The 17887-nt window shown below is 68.4% G+C and overlaps 1 protein-coding gene across 2 annotated transcripts; it reads right to left on the bottom strand.

Annotated features, from left to right (window-relative positions):
• Nucleotides 1-734: 734 nt before the first annotated feature.
• Nucleotides 735-16831, bottom strand: RAPGEF3 (Rap guanine nucleotide exchange factor 3). 2 transcript variants are annotated; one of them, XM_021550371.3, is made up of 27 exons: nt 16580-16831; nt 11793-11846; nt 11469-11575; nt 11265-11386; nt 11001-11175; nt 10362-10446; nt 10089-10149; nt 9908-9984; nt 8702-8848; nt 8463-8572; nt 8071-8162; nt 7083-7161; nt 6527-6677; nt 6350-6432; nt 5688-5727; nt 5491-5572; nt 5276-5422; nt 5091-5188; nt 4836-4961; nt 4383-4564; nt 4071-4161; nt 3852-3902; nt 3529-3616; nt 3385-3449; nt 3163-3217; nt 2653-2724; nt 735-2235 (listed from the first exon to the last, which is right to left on the bottom strand). In XM_021550371.3, exons 1-27 carry the CDS (start codon nt 16829-16831, stop codon nt 2117-2119), a joined length of 2811 nt encoding a protein of 936 aa, XP_021406046.1. In that variant the 3' UTR covers nt 735-2116. The 2 variants fall into 2 exon arrangements, with proteins under 2 accessions (XP_021406046.1, XP_077644824.1); XM_077788698.2 differs by having other exon boundaries at nt 8071-8159.
• Between the last annotated feature and the right edge of the window lie 1056 nt (nt 16832-17887).

The raw sequence follows: 17887 nt of genomic DNA, 5'->3' as shown, positions 1-17887 counted from the left end.
CTGGGGGGCTCCGGCCAGGCCTGGGGGGTCCCAGCCCCTTCCCTGCCCCGGCTCAGCCCCGCCAGCCCCGATGGGAAACGTTCCTGGAGCCTGCCCGGCGCTGAGCAGGGGCTTTGCCAGGGAAATCGTGAAGCACCAGCAAGGTCCCTCTTGGGCACCACCGGGCTCTGCCTCCTCTTCCTCACCCCCTGGCAGGTATTCCCACAAAACCGCATCCCAAAGCCGCAGGGTTTGCTCCAAACAGCCCAGGGTGGCCAAGAGCGGCTGCTCCTGGTGGCCCAGGTCCCTCTGGCTTGCCCCGGGGCAATTCCAGGCAGGGTCAGCGTTTGGGGGGTCCTGGGGCAGCCCCTGGCACATGGCCCCGGTGCTTTGGGATCCGCCACGGCCCCAGGACAGCGTGTCCCCCACCCAAGGGGAGGCTCACACCCCGTGCCCCACACCTGGGCAGGTGAGACCCGACCCCAAAGAGCCCCCGAGGAGCCGGGGCGATCCCCGGGATCCCTCCCGGGGCAGGGAGCGGTGCCTGCTGTGCCCAGGCGGTGCCAGCTGGCACGGGAGCGGCGTTTGGTGTAATAAGGGCCGGGTTTGGCTTCTCCCTCAGCCCTCAGTCATTTCCTGACCCGTCCCCTGCTGCTGCCAGCGCTGTGTCACCTCCCCTGGGGCTGCTGCAGTCACACTGGGGGTGCAGGAGCAGGGGCTGACCCCGAGCTCGGGGAAGAACAGGAGCGCAGCCGTGAGTACAAAAATACCTCTATTGCTCCACCCTCACCTGCCCGCAGCTCACCGGGGCTCGGCTGCCCACGGGGTCGGGTGTGAGTCCATGGCCGAGCTCTGGGTGGCTCCAGCAGAGCTTGGGGCAGGGTCTGAGTCCATGGCCGAGCTCTGGGGCAGCTCCAGCAGAGCCCTGAGCCCATGGCCGAGCTCTGGGGCAGCTCCAGCAGAGCTTGGGGCAGGGTCTGAGTCCATGGCCGAGCTCTGGGGAGGCTCCAGCAGAGCCCTGAGCCCATGGCTGAGCTCTGGGGCAGCTCCAGCAGAGCTTGGGGCAGGGTCTGAGTCCATGGCCGAGCTCTGGGGCAGCTCCAGCAGAACCTGGGGCTGGATCTGAGCCCATGGCCGAGCTCTGGGTGGCTCCAGCAGAGCCCTGAGCCCATGGCCGAGCTCTGGGGCGGCTCCAGCAGAGCCCTGAGCCCATGGCCGAGCTCTGGGGTGGCTCCAGCAGAGCTCTGAGTCCATGGCCGAGCTCTGGGGCAGCTCCAGCAGAGCCCTGAGTCCATGGCCGAGCTCTGGGGAGGCTCCAGCAGAACCTGGGGCTGGATCTGAGTCCATGGCCGAGCTCTGGGGCAGCTCCAGCAGAACCTGGGGCTGGATCTGAGCCCATGGCTGAGCTCTGGGTGGCTCCAGCAGAGCCCTGAGCCCATGGCCGAGCTCTGGGTGGCTCCAGCAGAGCCCTGAGCCCATGGCCGAGCTCTGGGGAGGCTCCAGCAGAACCTGGGGCTGGATCTGAGTCCATGGCCGAGCTCTGGGGGGGCTCCAGCAGAACCCGGGGCTGGATCTGAGCCCATGGCCGAGCTCTGGGTGGCTCCAGCAGAGCCCTGAGCCCATGGCCGAGCTCTGGGGCAGCTCCAGCAGAACCCGGGGCTGGATCTGAGTCCATGGCCGAGCTCTGGGTGGCTCCAGCACAGCCTGTGGCACTGGGAGCAGAGCCAGGGGCTGCCCCGCTGCCAGCAGCCAGGCCCCCATCCTCGCTCTAGGCCCCCATCCTAATTCTGGTGTCCCATCCCCATTCTGGACCCCCATCCTCTCTTTGGGCTCCCATCCTCGTTCCTGACCCCCATCCCCATTCTGGGCCCCCATCCCCCCTCTGGTCCCTCATCCTCAGGACTCCCATGGGAAATTTGGGAACCCATCTTTGCTCCAGACCCCCATCCTCACTCCAGGTCCCCATCCCCATTCTGGGTACTCAGCCCCGCTCTGGACCCCCGTCCTCACTCCGGACCCCTGTTCCTGCTTTGGGTCCCATCCCCATCCCGGGCCCCCATCCCCATTCCGAACCCCGTCCCCTCTCTGCTCCTCCATCCTCTCCTGGGGCCCCCATCCCCGCTCCAGCCCCGCTCCCTCAGGGCTCCAGCTCCCGGGAGAGCCTCAGCAGCTCCTTCTGGCTGTCGATGGCCCTCAGGTGCTGCAGGTAGGCCCAGGTGGACACGGGGCTCCGCGCGCTCAGCGACTGCTCCGAGCCTGCGGGGAGGGATGAGCTCGAGGCTGGGGTCCCCTCCGTGCCCCCAGCACAGCATCCTGAGCCCCTCCATCCCTGCAGGACCACCCCCGCCTCCCCCTGTGTCCCCCCAAACCTCCCCAGCACCCAGCACAGCATCCTGAGTCCCTCCATCCCTGCAGGACCACCCCCACCTCCCCCCGTGTCCCCCCAAACTTCCCCAGTGCCCAGCACAGCCTCCTGAGCCCCTCCATCCCTGCAGGACCACCCCCGCCTCCCCCCGTGTCCCCCCAAACCTCCCCACCACCCAGCACTGGCTGCTGGGTCCCTCCATGGATTCTCTGTCTCCATCCCCTCTCCCTCAGCTCGGGGACCCCCCCAGAGGGTTGGGGGTCCCCTGGAACCAGAGGAGGGGTGGGATTGAGGAACTCCAGACGCACACGTGGAGATCCTGACGGCCTTGGCGTCCTCGGGCCGGTGCGGGGAGCGGCTCCGCAGTGGGGACAGAGGTGCTGGGGGGACAGAGAGAGCGGGGCTCAGGCGTGTCCCCCTGTCCCCAGGGACTGAGCCCTGTCCCTGTCCCTGTCCCCAGGGACTCAGCCCTGTCCCCAGTGGCTCAGCCCCATCCCCAGGGGTTCAGCCCCATCCCCAGGGACTGAGCCCTGTCCCTGTCCCTGTCCCCAGGGGCTCAGCCGTGTCCCCGTGTCCCCGAGGCCCAGCCGTGTCCCCGTGTCCCCGAGGCCCAGCTGTGTCCCCGTGTCCCCGAGGCCCAGCTGTGTCCCCGTGTCCCCGAGGCTCAGCCCTGTCCCTGTCCCCAGGGGCTCAGCCGTGTCCCCGAGGCCCAGCCGTGTCCCCGTGTCCCCGAGGCCCAGCCGTGTCCTCATGTCCCCGAGGCCCAGCCGTGTCCCCAGGCCCTCTCCAGGACCCCCCCGGCTCCCCGCAGCGCTCACCGTGCGCGTGGCCCCGGCAGCGCTGCAGGACTCGCACGGTCTTGGCCATCATGTGCTGCAGGTGAGGCACAGAGGTCACCTGCTGCCACCTGGCCCCGCCTGGATCCCCAAAAACTCTGTCCCTGCCACGGCCGTGACCGTGCCGGGACCCCCCTGGTGGTTCCAGCGGCAGAGCTCCGCGTGCCGGGGCACGGGGGCACAGCAGGTCACCACCCCGCTCACCATCTTCTCAAAGTTGATGAGGTTCTCGGCCAGGGTGCGGTTGCCCTCGTGGATGAAGGTCATGTCTGGAGGGGTTTAGGGGTCAGAGCGGGGCCCCTGGGAGGGCTGGACACACCCAGAGGGTCCCCAAAAGCCGACACCCACCTTTGAGCAGCAGGGGCACAAAGGGGATGATGGGGGGGCTCAGCTTGGCCACGGCCAGGCGATAGACACGGTGGTTCCACGAGGGGTCCTGGGGACAGGCAGGGACACGGGGATGGAGGGGACAGGGGGGACAGTGCCACCCCCTCCCCATTGCCCCAGGGGCAAATCCCACAGGGAAGGGGGACACGGGGAGGGGCAGGGGACACAGGGAAGGGAAGGGGACATGGGGAAGGAAAGGGGGACACGGGGTGGGAAGGGGACATGGGGAAGGAAAGGGGGACACGGGGTGGGAAGGGGACACGGGCAGGGTGGGCTGCGCTCACCAGCATCCTCTCCAGGGCCGAGTGCAGCTTCCGAATCTTGTGGGGCAGCCTCTGTGCAGGGACGGGATCACGGGGCTGGTACCTGCCTGTCCCACCCAGAGACCCCCGGCTGCCCCTCCCCAGAGACCCCCGGCTGCCACTCCCCAGAGACCCCCGGCTGCCACTCCCCAGGGGCTGTTTCCCCCTCCCGTGACCCCCCTGCTGTCCCCCCGCTGTCACCTCCCAGGTCTTGGCCAGGCGAGTCACGGCCGTGTTGCTCACACCGAACATCACCGCGAAGAAGGAATTCAGGTTCTTCTGCTCCTTGAGGCTGCAGGCGGGGACGGGACGGGTCAGTGATGGGGACACGGGGACAGGGACAGTGATGGGGACACGGGGACAGGGACAGTGACGGGGACACGGGGATGGGGACAGTGATGGGGACATGGGGACAGGGACAGCGATGGGGACACGGGGACAGGGTCAGTGATGGGGACACGGGGACGGGTCAGCCATGGGGACACGGGGACGGGGACAGCGATGGGGACTCACTGCGCCGCCAGCTTGATGAACTTGCGCAGGAGCTGCGCCCTCCGCCCCAGCTCGGGGCACAGGCACAGCTCGGTGGCCACCCAGAACTGCAGCTCGTTGAAGCGCCGCATCACCCGCGCCAGGTTGGCCGTGGCGACCTCGTGGGACTTGTGCGGCCCCACGATGTAGTGAATCATCTCCACCTGCGAGAGGAGGCAGGTGAGGGGCGCCCCGAACCCCCCAGCCCGCCGCGCTCCCGGGGACACCCGGTGGATGTCCCCCACCTGGTGGGTGTCCCCCTACCTGGTGCATGTCCCCCCACCCAGTGGATGTCCCCCCACCTGGTGGGTGTCCCCCTACCTGGTGCATGTCCACCCATCTGGTGGGTGTCCCCCCATCTGGTGCATGTCCCCCCACCCAGTGGATGTCCCCCCACCTGGTGAATGTCCCCCCACACGGTGGATGTCTCCCCACCTGGTGGATGCTCTTGAAGAGGTTCCAGTCGTAGTCGGTCAGGTGGCTGGCCAGCTCCTTGGAGCTGATCAGGTCCAGGGTGTCCGAGGAGCCGGCGTGGGGTCCCAGCTGCTCAGGGTGGGGGGTCTGGGCACAGCACAGGACCCCTGACCCCTCCTGCCCTCAGGAGGGGCAGACGCCCCAAACCGAGGCACCCCCCAACCCCTCTGGGGGCCCGCCCGGTGCTGCCCACCCCGGCCCTCACCCCGCGCTCACCAGGCTGCCCAGCTCGTCCGTGCTGACCACGAAGAGCCTCTCGTTGAGGCCCAGCGCCGTGAACACCCCCACGGCGTCCTGCGGCAGCACCGCTCGCTCTGCGGGCAGGGAAGGGCGGGCGGCATGGAGCGGGGACAGACCCTGGCTGGCCACGGGGACAAGGCCACCCCGGGGGAGTCCCTCACCTCCGGCCGAGTTCACCTTGACCAGGACGTGCTCCCGGTCCCGGCGCAGCCGCGGCGCCAGGGCCCGCAGCACGTCCCGCACCGCGGCGTTCACGGGCAGCACCGGCGCCACGCACGAGTGGTCGGCCCTGAAGATCTCGTAGGGCACTGCGAGGGGACAGAGGGACCTCAGCGTCCCCGCGCCGCGGGGTGCATCCCCTCCGTGGGGGCACTACCTTTGTCCTGGGCTCTCAGGGCGCAGCCGCTGTCCGGGATCGCCTCCTCGGGGCTCCCGAGCCACATCCCCGAGCTCCGGGCCTGCCGGGGGGGACAGGCGGGAGGACGCGGCCGCTGCCACCGGCCCGCTGTGGCGCGTCCCCAAAGGGCACAGGGGACCCCCAGCCTGCCCCATACCCCCTCCGGGGCTCCCTACCTTGGGCTGGGGGGACACGCTGCCGTCTCCGTTCTCCAGCCTGCGGGAGGGGATGGGGGACGGTGGAGCCGCCGCTCCCGGTGGGAACAGAACCGGGACCGGCCACTCCGGGGGCTGTGGTCACTCCGGGGACTGTGGTCACTGCGGGGGCTGTGGTCACTCCGGGGGCTGTGGCCACTCCGGGGGCTGTGGCCACTCCCGGGGACTGTGGTCACTCCGGGGGCTGTGGCCACCTCCGAGCCCCCCTGTCCCACCCGGCTGCCCGTGCCACCCTCCCCACGGCCGGGGACACCCACACCGGGGACAAGGTGGCACCAGAGCCGCGCCAAAAGCTCCTCCCCAGGGAAGCGCCGCCCGCGGTGGCACCCGGGGACACCGGGGGGACAGCAGGGGGACACTGGGGGGACACGAGGGGACACGAGGGGACACGTGGGGACACGAGGGGACACCAGGGGGACACTGGGGGGACACGAGAGGACACGAGGGGACACCAGGGGGACACTGGGGGGACACGAGGGGACACCAGGGGGACACTGGGGGGACACCAGGGGACACCAGGGGACACCAGGGGGACACTGGGGGGACACGAGGGGACACGAGGGGACACCGGGGGGACACGAGGGGACACCGGGGGGACACGAGGGGACACCGGGGGGACTCACGGCCGGGGTCGCCGCCGCTCCTGGCCCTGCTCCTGGCCCAGCCCGCCCAGCTGGGGGTCCCGGCTCGCCAGGTCCGCCAGGTTCTGCGGGGACAGGGGCGCGGGGGTGAGCGCGGGGCGGTCCCGCCGTGTCACCGTGTCACCGTGTCACCGTGTCGCCGTGTCGCCCTGGCCGTACCTGCAGCAGCGCCGTGGTGCTGCGGTCACCCTGCAGCAGCCGCCCGTAGAGCAGCACCCACTGGCTGACGAGCCGCAGGATTTTCCGCCGCTTCCGCAGGGAATAGGCGGCCTTGTCCTGCTCCGAGCCCTCCAGCGGCTCCGCGCGGAAACTGGCACCAGTCAAGGGCACCAGAAAAACGTGGAGAGGGGTGGGGAACCCCCAGGGATGTCACCCCGGGAGATGGGGATGCGCCCGCGAGCATTAAAAGGGGACGTGGGGCTCCCCACGAGGTGACAGGGACAGTTCTGAGCGTGTCCCCAGCCCCAGGGATGTCACCCCGGGAGATGGGGATGCACCTGACAGCACTAAAAGGGGATGTGGGGCTCCCCACGAAGTGACAGGGACAGGGCTGAGCGTGTCCCCAGCCCCAGGGATGTCACCCCGGGAGATGGGGATGTGCCCACGAGCACTGAAAGGGGACGTGGGGCTCCCCACGAGGTGACAGGGACAGTTCTGAGCGTGTCCCCAGCCTGCGGCGGAGCCCAGTCCCCCCAGTTCCCGCTCCGAAGGATACTGGTGCAGCAGGGCCCGGCAGAGCTGCGAGGTCGGCATGAACACGGTGTAGGTGAGCAGGAAATCCCCGAGCAGCGTGTCTGAGCGGGACCGGGGCACCGTCACTGCTGTCCCCAGCGCCTGGGGACACGGGCACCCAGCCAAGGACCCCCCCGTGCCCTGCCTGGGGTGGCCCCAGGGTGGCCCGGGGTGTCCCCACCGCGGGGACCCCGCTGCTGGCGGGGCAGATTCTGTTCCTAAAGCCCACGGGAGGGGCCGGATCGCAGACCCCGGGGATGCAGGGAGGGATCGCAGATCCCGGGGAGGGAATGCAAAACCCAGGGATCCAGATTGCAAATCCTGGGGACCCAGGGAAGGAGCGCAGATCCCGGGGATCCAGATTGCAAATCCCGGGGATGCAGGGAGGGGTCACAAATCCCGGGGAGGGAATGCAAATCCCGGGGATGCAGATTGGAAATCCCGGGGACCCAGGGAGGGAGCGCCGTTCCCGGGGATGCAGGGAGGGATCACAAATCCCAGGGAGGGATCGCAGATCCCGGGGACCCAGGGAGGGAGCGCAGATCCCGGGGAGGGAATGCAAATCCCGGGGATGCAGATTGCAAATCCCGGGGACCCAGGGAGGGAGCGCAGATCCCGGGGATCGGCTCCCAGGCAGCGCCGGTGTCCCCGGCCGGGATGTGTGACCCGCTGGGGACATCTCCTGGCTCCCGGCTCGCCCGGGTTTCTCCTCTCGAAGGCAGAGGGAGACCGAGAGGCGCGGCGGAGCGGCCGCTCCCCGCCCCGGAGCTGCCGCCCTCTCCCGGCCTCGGCTTTTGGGCTTTTAGCGATCCCAGGGTGGCACGAGCGGGATTTGGGGTTGGACACCGGGAATGAGGAGCCCCGCTCGGTGCCACCGCCCCGTCTGTCCCCTCTCGGTGGCTCTGGGACGGTCCCCGGCGCAGGGGGACACCCCCACCCAGGGGGGACACAGGGGGGACACCCCCACCTACCCACGGGGTCGTAGAGGGTGGCATCGAGCCTCATGAACTCCAGCAGGTGCTCCAGGATCTTCTCGGGCGTCCCGGCCATCACCAGGTACCTGCTGGGGACAGGAGGGGCCGAGGTGACACCTGGTGCCAGCGGTGCCACCACGGGCTGGTGCCACCACGGGCTGGTGCCACCACGGGCCGGTGTCCCTGCTCCTCATCCCCTTGTTCCTCCCCAAAACTGCCCCGAGAGAGGCTGGAAAGGGCAGAGGGGGAGGCTCAGGGGACAGGGGTGACACCTGCCACAAGGACAGGGACACGAGTGTCACCTGCCACAAGGACAGGGACACGGGTGGCACCTGCCACAAGGACAGGGACACGGGTGGCACCTGCCACGGGGGGCACAGCGGTGTCACCTGCTGCTCCGCGCCGAGGCCGCCTGGCCGCTGCCCCCCTGCAGGTCCTTCTGCAGCACCAGCACCACCTTGCCGTGCTCCTTCAGCCGCACCGTGTTGGCCTCCACGTCCTGGGGGGCGATCCCGCCGTCAGCCCGGCCGGGAGTCCCCAAAATCCCCCCTAAAATCCCCCCTAAAATCCCCCCAAAATCTCCCCAAAATCCCCCCGAACCGGCGGGGAACGGAGCCCCCGGGCCCACCTTGAGGATGCGGTTGAAGTCCTGCTTGTCCACGCGCAGGAAGTGACAATTGTCCTCGCGCAGGAGGATGGTGGCCGCCCGCGGGGCGTCGTTCACCAGCGCCAGCTGCCCGAAGTCGTCCCCCTCGTGCAGGGTGGCCACCAAGCCCTGGGGACAGCACGGGGTGTGAGGGGTGGTGGCACTGGGGTGTCCCCGGGGTGTCCCAGCAGTTCAAGGTGGCCACCAAGCCCTGGGGACAGCATGGGGCGTGAGGGGTGGTGACATTGGGGTGTCCCCGGGGTGTCCCCACAGTTCAGGGTGGCCACCAAGCCCTGGGGGAGTGAGGGATGGTGGCACTGGGGTGTCCCTGAGGTGTCCCCAGGGTGTTCCCGCAGTTCAGGGTGGCCACCAAGCCCTGGGGACAGCCCGGGGGGTGAGGGATGGTGGCACTGGGGTGTCCCCGGGGTGTCCCCACAGTTCAGGGTAGCCACCAAGCCCTGGGGGGATGAGGGTTGGTGGCACTGGGGTGTCCCTGAGGTGTCCCCAGGGTGTTCCCGCAGTTCAGGGTGGCCACCAAGCCCTGGGGACAGCACGGGGTGTGAGGGGTGGTGACATTGGGGTGTCCCCGGGGTGTCCCCGCAGTTCAAGGTGGCCACCAAGCCCTGGGGACAGCACGGGGTGTGAGGGGTGGTGACATTGGGGTGTCCCCGGGGTGTCCCCGCAGTTCAAGGTGGCCACCAAGCCCTGGGGGGATGAGGGTTGGTGACACTGGGGTGTCCCCGGGGTGTCCCCAGGGTGTCCCCCTCGTGCAGGGTGGCCACCAAGCCCTGGGGGGATGAGGATTGGTAGCACTGGGGTGTCCCCGGGGTGTCCCCGCAGTTCAAGGTGGCCACCAAGCCCTGGGGACAGCATGGGGCGTGAGGGGTGGTGACATTGGGGTGTCCCCGGGGTGTCCCCCTCATGCAGGGTGGCCACCAAGCCCTGGGGGGATGAGGGTTGGTGACACTGGGGTGTCCCCGGGGTGTCCCCAGGGTGTCCCCACAGTTCAGGGTGGCCACCAAGCCCTGTGGAGGTGAGGGTTGGTGACACTGGGGTGTCCCCGGGGTGTCCCCAGGGTGTCCCCCTCATGCAGGGTGGCCACCAAGCCCTGGGGGGATGAGGGTTGGTGACACTGGGGTGTCCCCGGGGTGTCCCCAGGGTGTCCCTCCGGCGCGGGGACAAACCCACCTTGCCGTGGGTCACCACGTTGACCGAGCCCTTCCAGATGATGTACCAGGAGGTGCCTTTGTCACCTTGGCTGAACACTGGGACAGCGCCCGGGAAAAGACGGGGGGGAGGGAAATCCACGATTTTGGGAACGGCCCCGGTGCCCCCAGGCCGGGGACCCCGGGCGCCCCCGGTGACTCACGGACGGTGCCCGCACGCTGGTGCCCCTCGAACATCAGCACGGCCGCCAGCTCCCGCTTCACCTGCGCCAGGGGACAGCGCTGTCACCCGGCTGGGCCAGCGGGGACAGGCAGCGGCGGGGAGGGCCCCAGGGAGGAGCAGGAACATCGGGAGGAGATGCTCGGAAAGGAAGCAAAGGGGTGCAGAAGGATTTGGGGAGGAAGCCAGGACAGGAATCGATGGGCGTCAGGAGGATTTGGGGCCCAGGGGACGTCCCAAACCCGGCGGCTCTCACCGAGTTGGAGAGATGAGCCACGGCTTTGATGTGAAGCAGCTCCTCAAAGATCAGCTCCAGCTCGTCCTGCGTGCGCTGGGCAGGCCTGGGGGGGCCGGGGGCTCAGCGGCTCCCTGCGCCCCCCAGCCGCGCTGATTTTGGGTTCATTTTAGGATCTTTTGGGGTTGGTTTTTGGAGTAGTTTCGGGGCTGCTTTGGGGTGATTTGGGTGTTGGTTCTTGGGTGATTTGGGTTTGACTTTGGGGTTGTTTGGGGGCTGATTTTGGGCTGAATTTGGGGTGATTGCACAGTGATTTTTGGGGCAGTTTGGGGATGGTTTTTGGGGTGATTTTGGCTGATTTTGGGTTTGAATCTGGGCTGATTTGGGATGAATTTGGGGGTGATTTCGGGGTGATTTTGGGGCTGATTTGGGGTCTGTTTTGAGGTTGATTTTGGCTGATTTTGGGGTTGGTTTTTGGAGTAGTTTTGGGGCTGCTTTGGGGTTGATTTTGGGGTGTGTTTTTTGGAGCCCAGCCCCTTTCCCTCCTCGGCTGGCATCGCTGGCTCACCCAGCGCAGCAGCCCCGCGGCTGCTCCAGAGCCCCCAGCAGGGGCCAGGAAGGTTCCAGAAGGTGCAAAAAGGAGCCCCCCGGGGCACTCACGGCTTGCGCAGGGCCATGGAGAGCAGAGCGTCGGGGCCCAGCTGGGCCAGGAACCCCAAAGCCTCCAGCAGCTCCTCGGGGTCCCGCGGCCCCGCGCCGGGCTCGGGGCTCAGCTCCAGCTCGGCGAAGCGATAAAACTGCGTCTCCTTGTCCTGGAAGTGCCACTCCTGCCTCACTGCGGGGCACAGCGGCTGTCAGCTGGGCTCTGCGCCCCCCGAGCCCCCCAGAGCACTCCTGAGACCCCCAGAGCCCCCCCAGCCTCACCGTGCGTCAGGACCCCCCCGTCCAGCAGCACCTGCCCGATGCCCACGGCCTGGCCGCGCGTCTGCACGGCCGCGCCGGCGCCCAGCAGCCAGTCCACCAAGTCCTTCCCCGAGCAGCAGCGCCTGGAGGGGGGGACAGGGGGTGAGAACCCCCCCGGGACAGCACCCCCGGAGCCCCCCGGGGGTCCCCCAGCTCCCGTCGCACCGGTGGTGCCGCAGGTGGTGCTTGTGGTCGCGGATGAGGCCGGGCCGGGAGCTGCTGAGGTGGGCCAAGAGGAGTTTGCCAGCGCGCCGGATCCTCTCCGGGGATGCCTGGGGGTGCCAGGGGGACAATGGGGTCGTGGGTGGGGGGCTGGGGTGTCACCCGTCCCCCCCCCAACTCCAAGCCCTGGCATCGCCGTCACCCACCCCAGCAACGGCCGAGCCCAAGGAGCATCGCGATGGTGCCGGGATGTCGGGGTGCTCCGTCCCTTCACCCCCCCCCCGCCTCCCCAAATTCGGTCCCCGGGGGCTTCCCCGGCCCCCCCACCTGGGTGATGCTGTGGCCGCAGTCCAGGCTGGATTCCGAGTCCAGGAGAGGGGTCTGGGAAAGCAAAGGGGAGGGGGTTGGGGGCTGTGGGGGCTCTGCTGTGTCCCCATCACCCCACACAGCCGGGGGGGGTCTGGCACCCCCAGAGCAGCCCCAGCTCTGCAGCAGGTGAGGGGCAGCACCCAAATCCTGAACCCAGCACCCAAATCCTGAACCCAGCACCCAAATCCAGCAGCCAGATCCTGAACCAGCACCCAAATCCTGAACCCAGCACCTAGATCCTGAACCAGCACCCAAATCCAGCACCCAGATCCTGAACCCAGCACCCAGATCCTGAATCCAGAACCCAAATCCTGAATCCAGCAGCCAAATCCTGAATCCAGAACCCAAATCCAGCACCCAGATCCTGAACCCAGCATCCAATTCGTGAACCCAGCAGCCAAATCCTGAATCCAGCAGCCAAATCCTGAATCCAGCAGCCAAATCCTGACCCCAGCACCAATTTCCTGACCCCAGCACCCATTTCCTGACTCCAGCTCCCCTCTCCAGCTCATTTTTTCCCCTCTCCAGCTCATTTTTCTCCCAGCTGTCTCACTCGGAGATGCTCCAGGTAAAAAAACAAAGGCGCGGAGGGACGAGCCGCGGTCCCCGCGGCCCCGCCCGGACCGGGGGGCAAAGGCCGGGCCCCGGTGCCGGCGCTGCCCGCAGGGACCGGGGCACCCGAGCTCCCTCCTGGCACGGCCCTGGACAAACAAGCCGGGCCCGACCCGTCAGACCAGTTCCCGGCACCGGGAGCGCTCACCCGGCACGGGGCACGGCCGCCCCTCCGCGGGACACCCACCCGCTCGGGGGGCGCCCCCGGGGGGATTCCGGGGTCCCCTCCGGGTATTCCCGGCTCTGGGGGCCCCGCAGCTCCCGGGAGGGCACCCAAAAAGCGGCCGCAGGGATCCCCCCGGGGTCCGCGGGCTCCGGGCGGGGGAGGTTGGAGCGGTCCCAGCGCAGGGGGACGGTCCGGATGGATTTCCAATTAAGGAGGGCAGAAGTTAATTAGCGCAGGAACTAATAAGCGCCGGATCGGCGAGGCTGAGCCTCTCCCCGCTCCCAGCACTCGGCAGCGGGCTCGGGGTGATTCGAGGAGCCGGTGGGAAACGAGCGGCTCTGGGACCGCTGCAGGTCCCGGGGGATTGTGCCACCCGGCCGCGGTGTCACCAAAGCTGGGCCTCAGTGTCCCCGGGCAGGGACACGGTGACTCAGGTGCTCTGCAAACTCTGCCGAGCCCCGTGACGGCCGCGGGGAGCGGGAACCGCTCCGAGCAAATGTTTGCGAACGGAGCCGGAGGCGGCCGGGGCGTGGGGCTGCTCCGGGGACACGGAGGTGGCACCCGTGGGGGCCAGAGGGCCCTGTCACCCGTGGGTGCAGGAGATCTGTGTCACCCCGTGGGGGCCAGAGGGCCCTGTCACCCGTGGGAGCAGGAGATCTGTGTCACCCCGTGGGGGCCAGAGGGCCCTGTCACCCGTGGGTGCAGGAGATCTGTGTCACCCCATGGGTGAAGGATGTTCCTGTCACCCGTGGGTGCAGGAGATCTGTGTCACCCCGTGGGAGCCAGAGGGCCCCGTCACCCGTGGGAGCAGGAGATCCCTTTCACTCAATGGGAGCAGGAGATCTGTGTCACCCCATGGGTGAAGGATGTTCCTGTCACCCGTGGGAGCAGGAGATCTGTGTCACCCCGTGGGGGCCAGATGTACCTGTCACCTGTGGGTACAGGATGTCCCTGGCACCTCTGTGGGAGCACACCTGTGGGTGCAGGAGGTCCCTGTCACCCGTGGGAGCAGGAGATCCGTGTCGGTGCAGTAGGTCCCTGGCACCCCTGGGTGCAGCAGGTTCGTGCCACCCCGCGGGTCCAGGTGTCACCCCGCGGGTCCAGGTGTCACCCCGCGGGTCCCGCTGCCCAGGTCCCCAAGGGCCTCTGCTGTCCCCCGGCAGCGAGCTCTGTCCTTGGGGCACAGAGCCAGGCTGTGCCCCGGGCCACGCTCCAAGGACACCGAGAGAGGCACAAAAACCCCGCTCAAGGATCAGCTTCCTCCTTCCCGGGGGTTCCTCAGAGCCGGGACAGCTCTGGGATCACCCAAACCCTCCCGCTGTCCCCACAGCCCCTCCCTGCAGGGGTCGGGACCGGCAGGACGACCCCGACCCCCCCTCCTTGTCACGGCCTGGCTCCAAGCAGCTTCCTAAGGAGTTGCCTTTTCCATCTTCCTGCCCACGGGCCACGCCGGGATCCTGCCTTTCTCCAGGATTCCGGCAGCGCCGGGCGCCCGGCCAAGGCCGCCGCCGGCCGTTCCGCGCTCGCGGCCGCTTTTGTTTGGGATCCCGAGGAAAACAAGCGCGGCTATTTCGGGCCTCACGGCTCCGGAGAAAGTCCTCGCCCATCCGCAGCCTCCGCAGCCTCCGCAGGCGCGGCCGCCGGCCGGGGCTCGGTGTCCTCCGGGAAGGGGCTCGGCACTCCCGGGAAGGGACTCGGTACCCCCGGGATTGATCTTGGCTCCCCCGGGAAGGGGCTCGGCACTCCTGGGAAGGGGCTCGGTACCCCCGGGATTGATCTCGGCTCCCCCGGGAAGGGGCTCGGTACTCCCGGGATTGATCTCGGCTCCCGGGAAGGGGCTTGGTACCCCCGGGATTGATCTCGGCTCCCGGGAAGGGGCTCGGTACTCCCGGGAAGGGGCTCGGCACTCCCGGGATTGATCTTGGCTCCCCCGGGAAGGGGCTCGGCATTCCTGGGAAGGGGCTCGGTACTCCCGGGATTGATCTTGGCTCCCCCGAGAAGGGGCTCGGTACTCCCGGGAAGGGGCTCGGTACCCCCGGGATTGATCTCGGCTCCCGGGAAGGGGCTCGGTAGCCCCGGGATTGATCTCGGCTCCCGGGAAGGGGCTCGGTACCCCCGGGATTGATCTCGGCTCCCGGGAAGGGGCTCGGTAGCCCCAGGATTGATCCTGGGACGGGGCTCGGGGACCCGCTCCGGCTCTGCTGTCCTCGCCAGGGACACGGCGGGGGCTGGCCCGCTGGCACTTGTGGCTGGCCCGGTGGCACTTGTGGCTGGCCCGGTGGCACTTGTGGCTGGCACGGTGGCACTTGTCCCGGGGCAAGGACGGAGCCGCCTGGGGACAGCGCTGTGCTTCGGTGCCGGGAGGGATTTGCTGGCGCTGGGATCAGATCCCCCAGGGGGATGAGAAGGAGCCAGGACGCCGGGAGGAGTTTCCAGGACAAGGGACAATAGGTGGCTCCTGAGGCACTGCCCTGCTGCTCACCTGCCCCAGGAACGGCTGTGCTGGACAAATTCCCCCTTTCCCTGCTGGCTCCAGTCCCCTTGATCCCCGGGTGTCCCTGGCAGAGGGGACACTCCTGCCACGCCGCAGGTGCCACTGCTGCCAGGGCTGCTGGGACTGATCCCAGTTTATCCCAGGGATGCTCCAGGCCTGCTGCTCGCCCGGCTTCCCACGCTTAGTGCCCCTCAAAAGCCCTCCCCAAAGTCCATTCCTAAAGGTTTTGGAGAGAAAAATAAATCGGGACCAAGAGGAAAAAGCAAGGAAAGCTCTTATCTGGGAAGGAGCCTCTGTGCTGCACGGAAATGCCCAAAGGGGAGCTATCCCCTAAAATAATTCCACTTTTTTCTTGAAAAGTGTCCCAGGTCAAGCAGCATGGGAAGGGGAAGGACGCAAAGCTCCGGAAGCTCTGCAGGACTCCAGGGTCACCTCCCTGCCTAGAGGGGACAACGAGGGGCCAGGAGCAGGGCCCGGGACCCCCGGGACCCCCCAGCTCCCGGGGCCAGCGGGGAGGACGTGATGCCGGGGGATGAATCCCTGCAGTGGGAGCTGGGGAACGCTCCCGGGAATGTCCCCCTGGGAATGTCCCCCCGGGAATGTCCCACTGGGAATGTCACCCCAGGAATGTCCCCCAAGGAATGTCCCACCGGGAATATCACCCCAGGAATGTCCCACCAGGAATGTCACCCCAGGAATGTCCCCCAAGGAATGTCCCACCAGGAATGTCACCCCAGGAATGTGCCCCCAGGAATGTCCCACCAGGAATGTCCTTCCTGCTGGGATGCGCCGCCGGGCACCTGGCACCGGGCTCCCTTCACGCCTGGCCGCTCGTTCCGTTCCGCTCCGCCCGGGGCGGGCGGCTGGGGAAGTGCGCAGCCTGCGCAGCTCACCTGCATCCTCACCTGCCCCTCGTGCCCTCACCTGTCCCCTCGTGCCCTCACCTGTCCCCTCGTGCCCTCACCTGGCCCCTCGTGCCCTCACCTGGCCCCTCGTGCCCTCACCTGGCTCCCTGCACACCCGGATTCACTCCCTGTGCCCTCACCTGGTTCCTGCTTCCCTCCCTTCCTCACCTGGCTCCTCGTACCCTCACCTGCACGCCCGGATTCACTCCCTGTGTCCTCACCTGGCTCCTTCCACCCTCACCTGGCTCCCTGCACGCCTGGATTCAGTCCCCTCCTCTTATCCCCGGATTCCCGGTGCTGGGGTGACCCCGGCCCCACTCACCCCGCGGATTTGGGGACACGCTCCCCGCTCTCCCCACTCACCCCGCGGATTTGGGGACACGCTCCCCGCTCTCCCCACTCACCCAGCGGATTTGAGGACACGCTCCCCGCTCTCCCCACTCACCCAGCGGATTTGGGGACACGCTCCCCGCTCTCCCCACTCACCCCGCGGATTTGGGGACACGCTCCCCGCTCTCCCCACTCACCCCGCGGATTTGGGGACACGCTCCCCGCTCTCCCCACTCACCCAGCGGATTCCCTGGATGCGGGGCAGGCTCCCCCCGGCCCCCTCCAGCCGCACCTCGTAGCTGGAGCTCCGGAACAAGTGCATCTTCCTGAGCAGCCCCGAGAGCCGGGCTCCGTCCGCACCGGGACCCCCGGGGGGCTGCGGGGGGGCGGCGGCGGCGCCGCTTCCCGGCTCCGGCCGCGCTCGCCCCGGCCCCGCGCCCCTCCGCGCCCCCCCGGCCGCTGCCCCGGGCCCGGCCCCGCGCACCTTCATGCGGCGGCGGCGGCGGGGGGGGGCGAGCCCATCGCGGCCGCGGCGCCGGGGCTGCTCCGCCGCTCCTCGGGACGGGGCCGGGCTCGGGAGCGGCTCCGCCGCCGCCGCCGCCGCGCCGGGCCCGCCCCGGGCACGGCAGCTCCGCCCGCGGCCCCTCCCCGGCTCCCACGGCCCCGCACCGGGACCCCGCGGCTGCGGGGGCAGGCACAGCCCCCAGCCCCGCGACCCCCCGGACCCACGGGACCCGCGGAATCCCCGGGAACCCCCGGCACCCCCGCGACCCCCGGGACCCCCGGGACCCGCGGGATCCCCGGGACCCCCGGGACCCCCGGGACCCCCGGGACCCCCGGAATCCCCGGGACCCCCGGGACCCCCGGGACCCGCGGCACCCCCGGAACCCCCGGGACCCGCGGCACCCCCGAGACCCCCGGGCCTGGGTTTTGGTCTTCTCCAGGGGTCTCTGAGCACCTCAAACCTGGGGTTTGGGTGGTCACAGGGGGCTCCCCTGCCCTGCTCAGCCCGGTTGGGGAAAACGGGAGCCAGAAGGGCTGGGAAGAGGGAGGGGGGTTCGTGCTGGGAATGGTTCAGACTGGGAATGGTTTGCACTGGGAATGCTTTGCACTGGGAATGGTTCAGACTGGGAATGGTTTGCACTGGGAATGCTTTGCACTGGGAATGGTTCAGACTGGGAATGGTTCAGACTGGGAATGGTTTGCACTGGGAATGGTTCAGACTGGAAAAGGTTCAGACTGGGAATGGTTCAGACTGGGAATGGTTCAGACTGGGAATGGTTTGCACTGGGAATGCTTTGCACTGGGAATGGTTCAGACTGGGAATGGTTTGCACTGGGAATGGCTCAGACTGGAAAAGGTTCAGACTGGGAATGGTTCAGACTGGGAATGGTTTGCACTGGGAATTGTTCAGACTGGGAATGGCTCAGACTGGGAATGGTTTGCACTGGGAATGGTTCAGACTGGGAATGGTTTGTACTGGGAATGGTTTGCACTAGGAATGGTTCAGACTGGGAATGGTTTGCACTGGGAATGGCTCAGACTG

This window comes from Lonchura striata, chromosome 29, assembly GCF_050655825.1.
Source record: "Lonchura striata isolate lonStrDom1 chromosome 29, ASM5065582v1, whole genome shotgun sequence".
NCBI classification, from domain to species: domain Eukaryota; kingdom Metazoa; phylum Chordata; class Aves; order Passeriformes; family Estrildidae; genus Lonchura; species Lonchura striata.
This window is presented reverse-complemented; position numbering and strand designations above follow the sequence as displayed.

What these genes read in the sequence shown, in the direction of transcription:
- RAPGEF3 (XM_021550371.3), bottom strand. Translation starts at nt 16,831, where the DNA reads ATGAAGGTGCGCGGGGCCGGGCCCGGGGCAGCGGCCGGGGGGGCGCGG. An exon ending in CACCACCTGCGGCACCACCG is followed by an intron (nt 11,387 to 11,468) that starts GTGCGACGGGAG and finishes CCCCCCCTCCAG; the next exon opens with GCGCTGCTGCTCGGGGAAGG. An exon ending in CACCCTCTACGACCCCGTGG is followed by an intron (nt 7,162 to 8,070) that starts GTAGGTGGGGGT and finishes GGTCCCGCTCAG; the next exon opens with ACACGCTGCTCGGGGATTTC.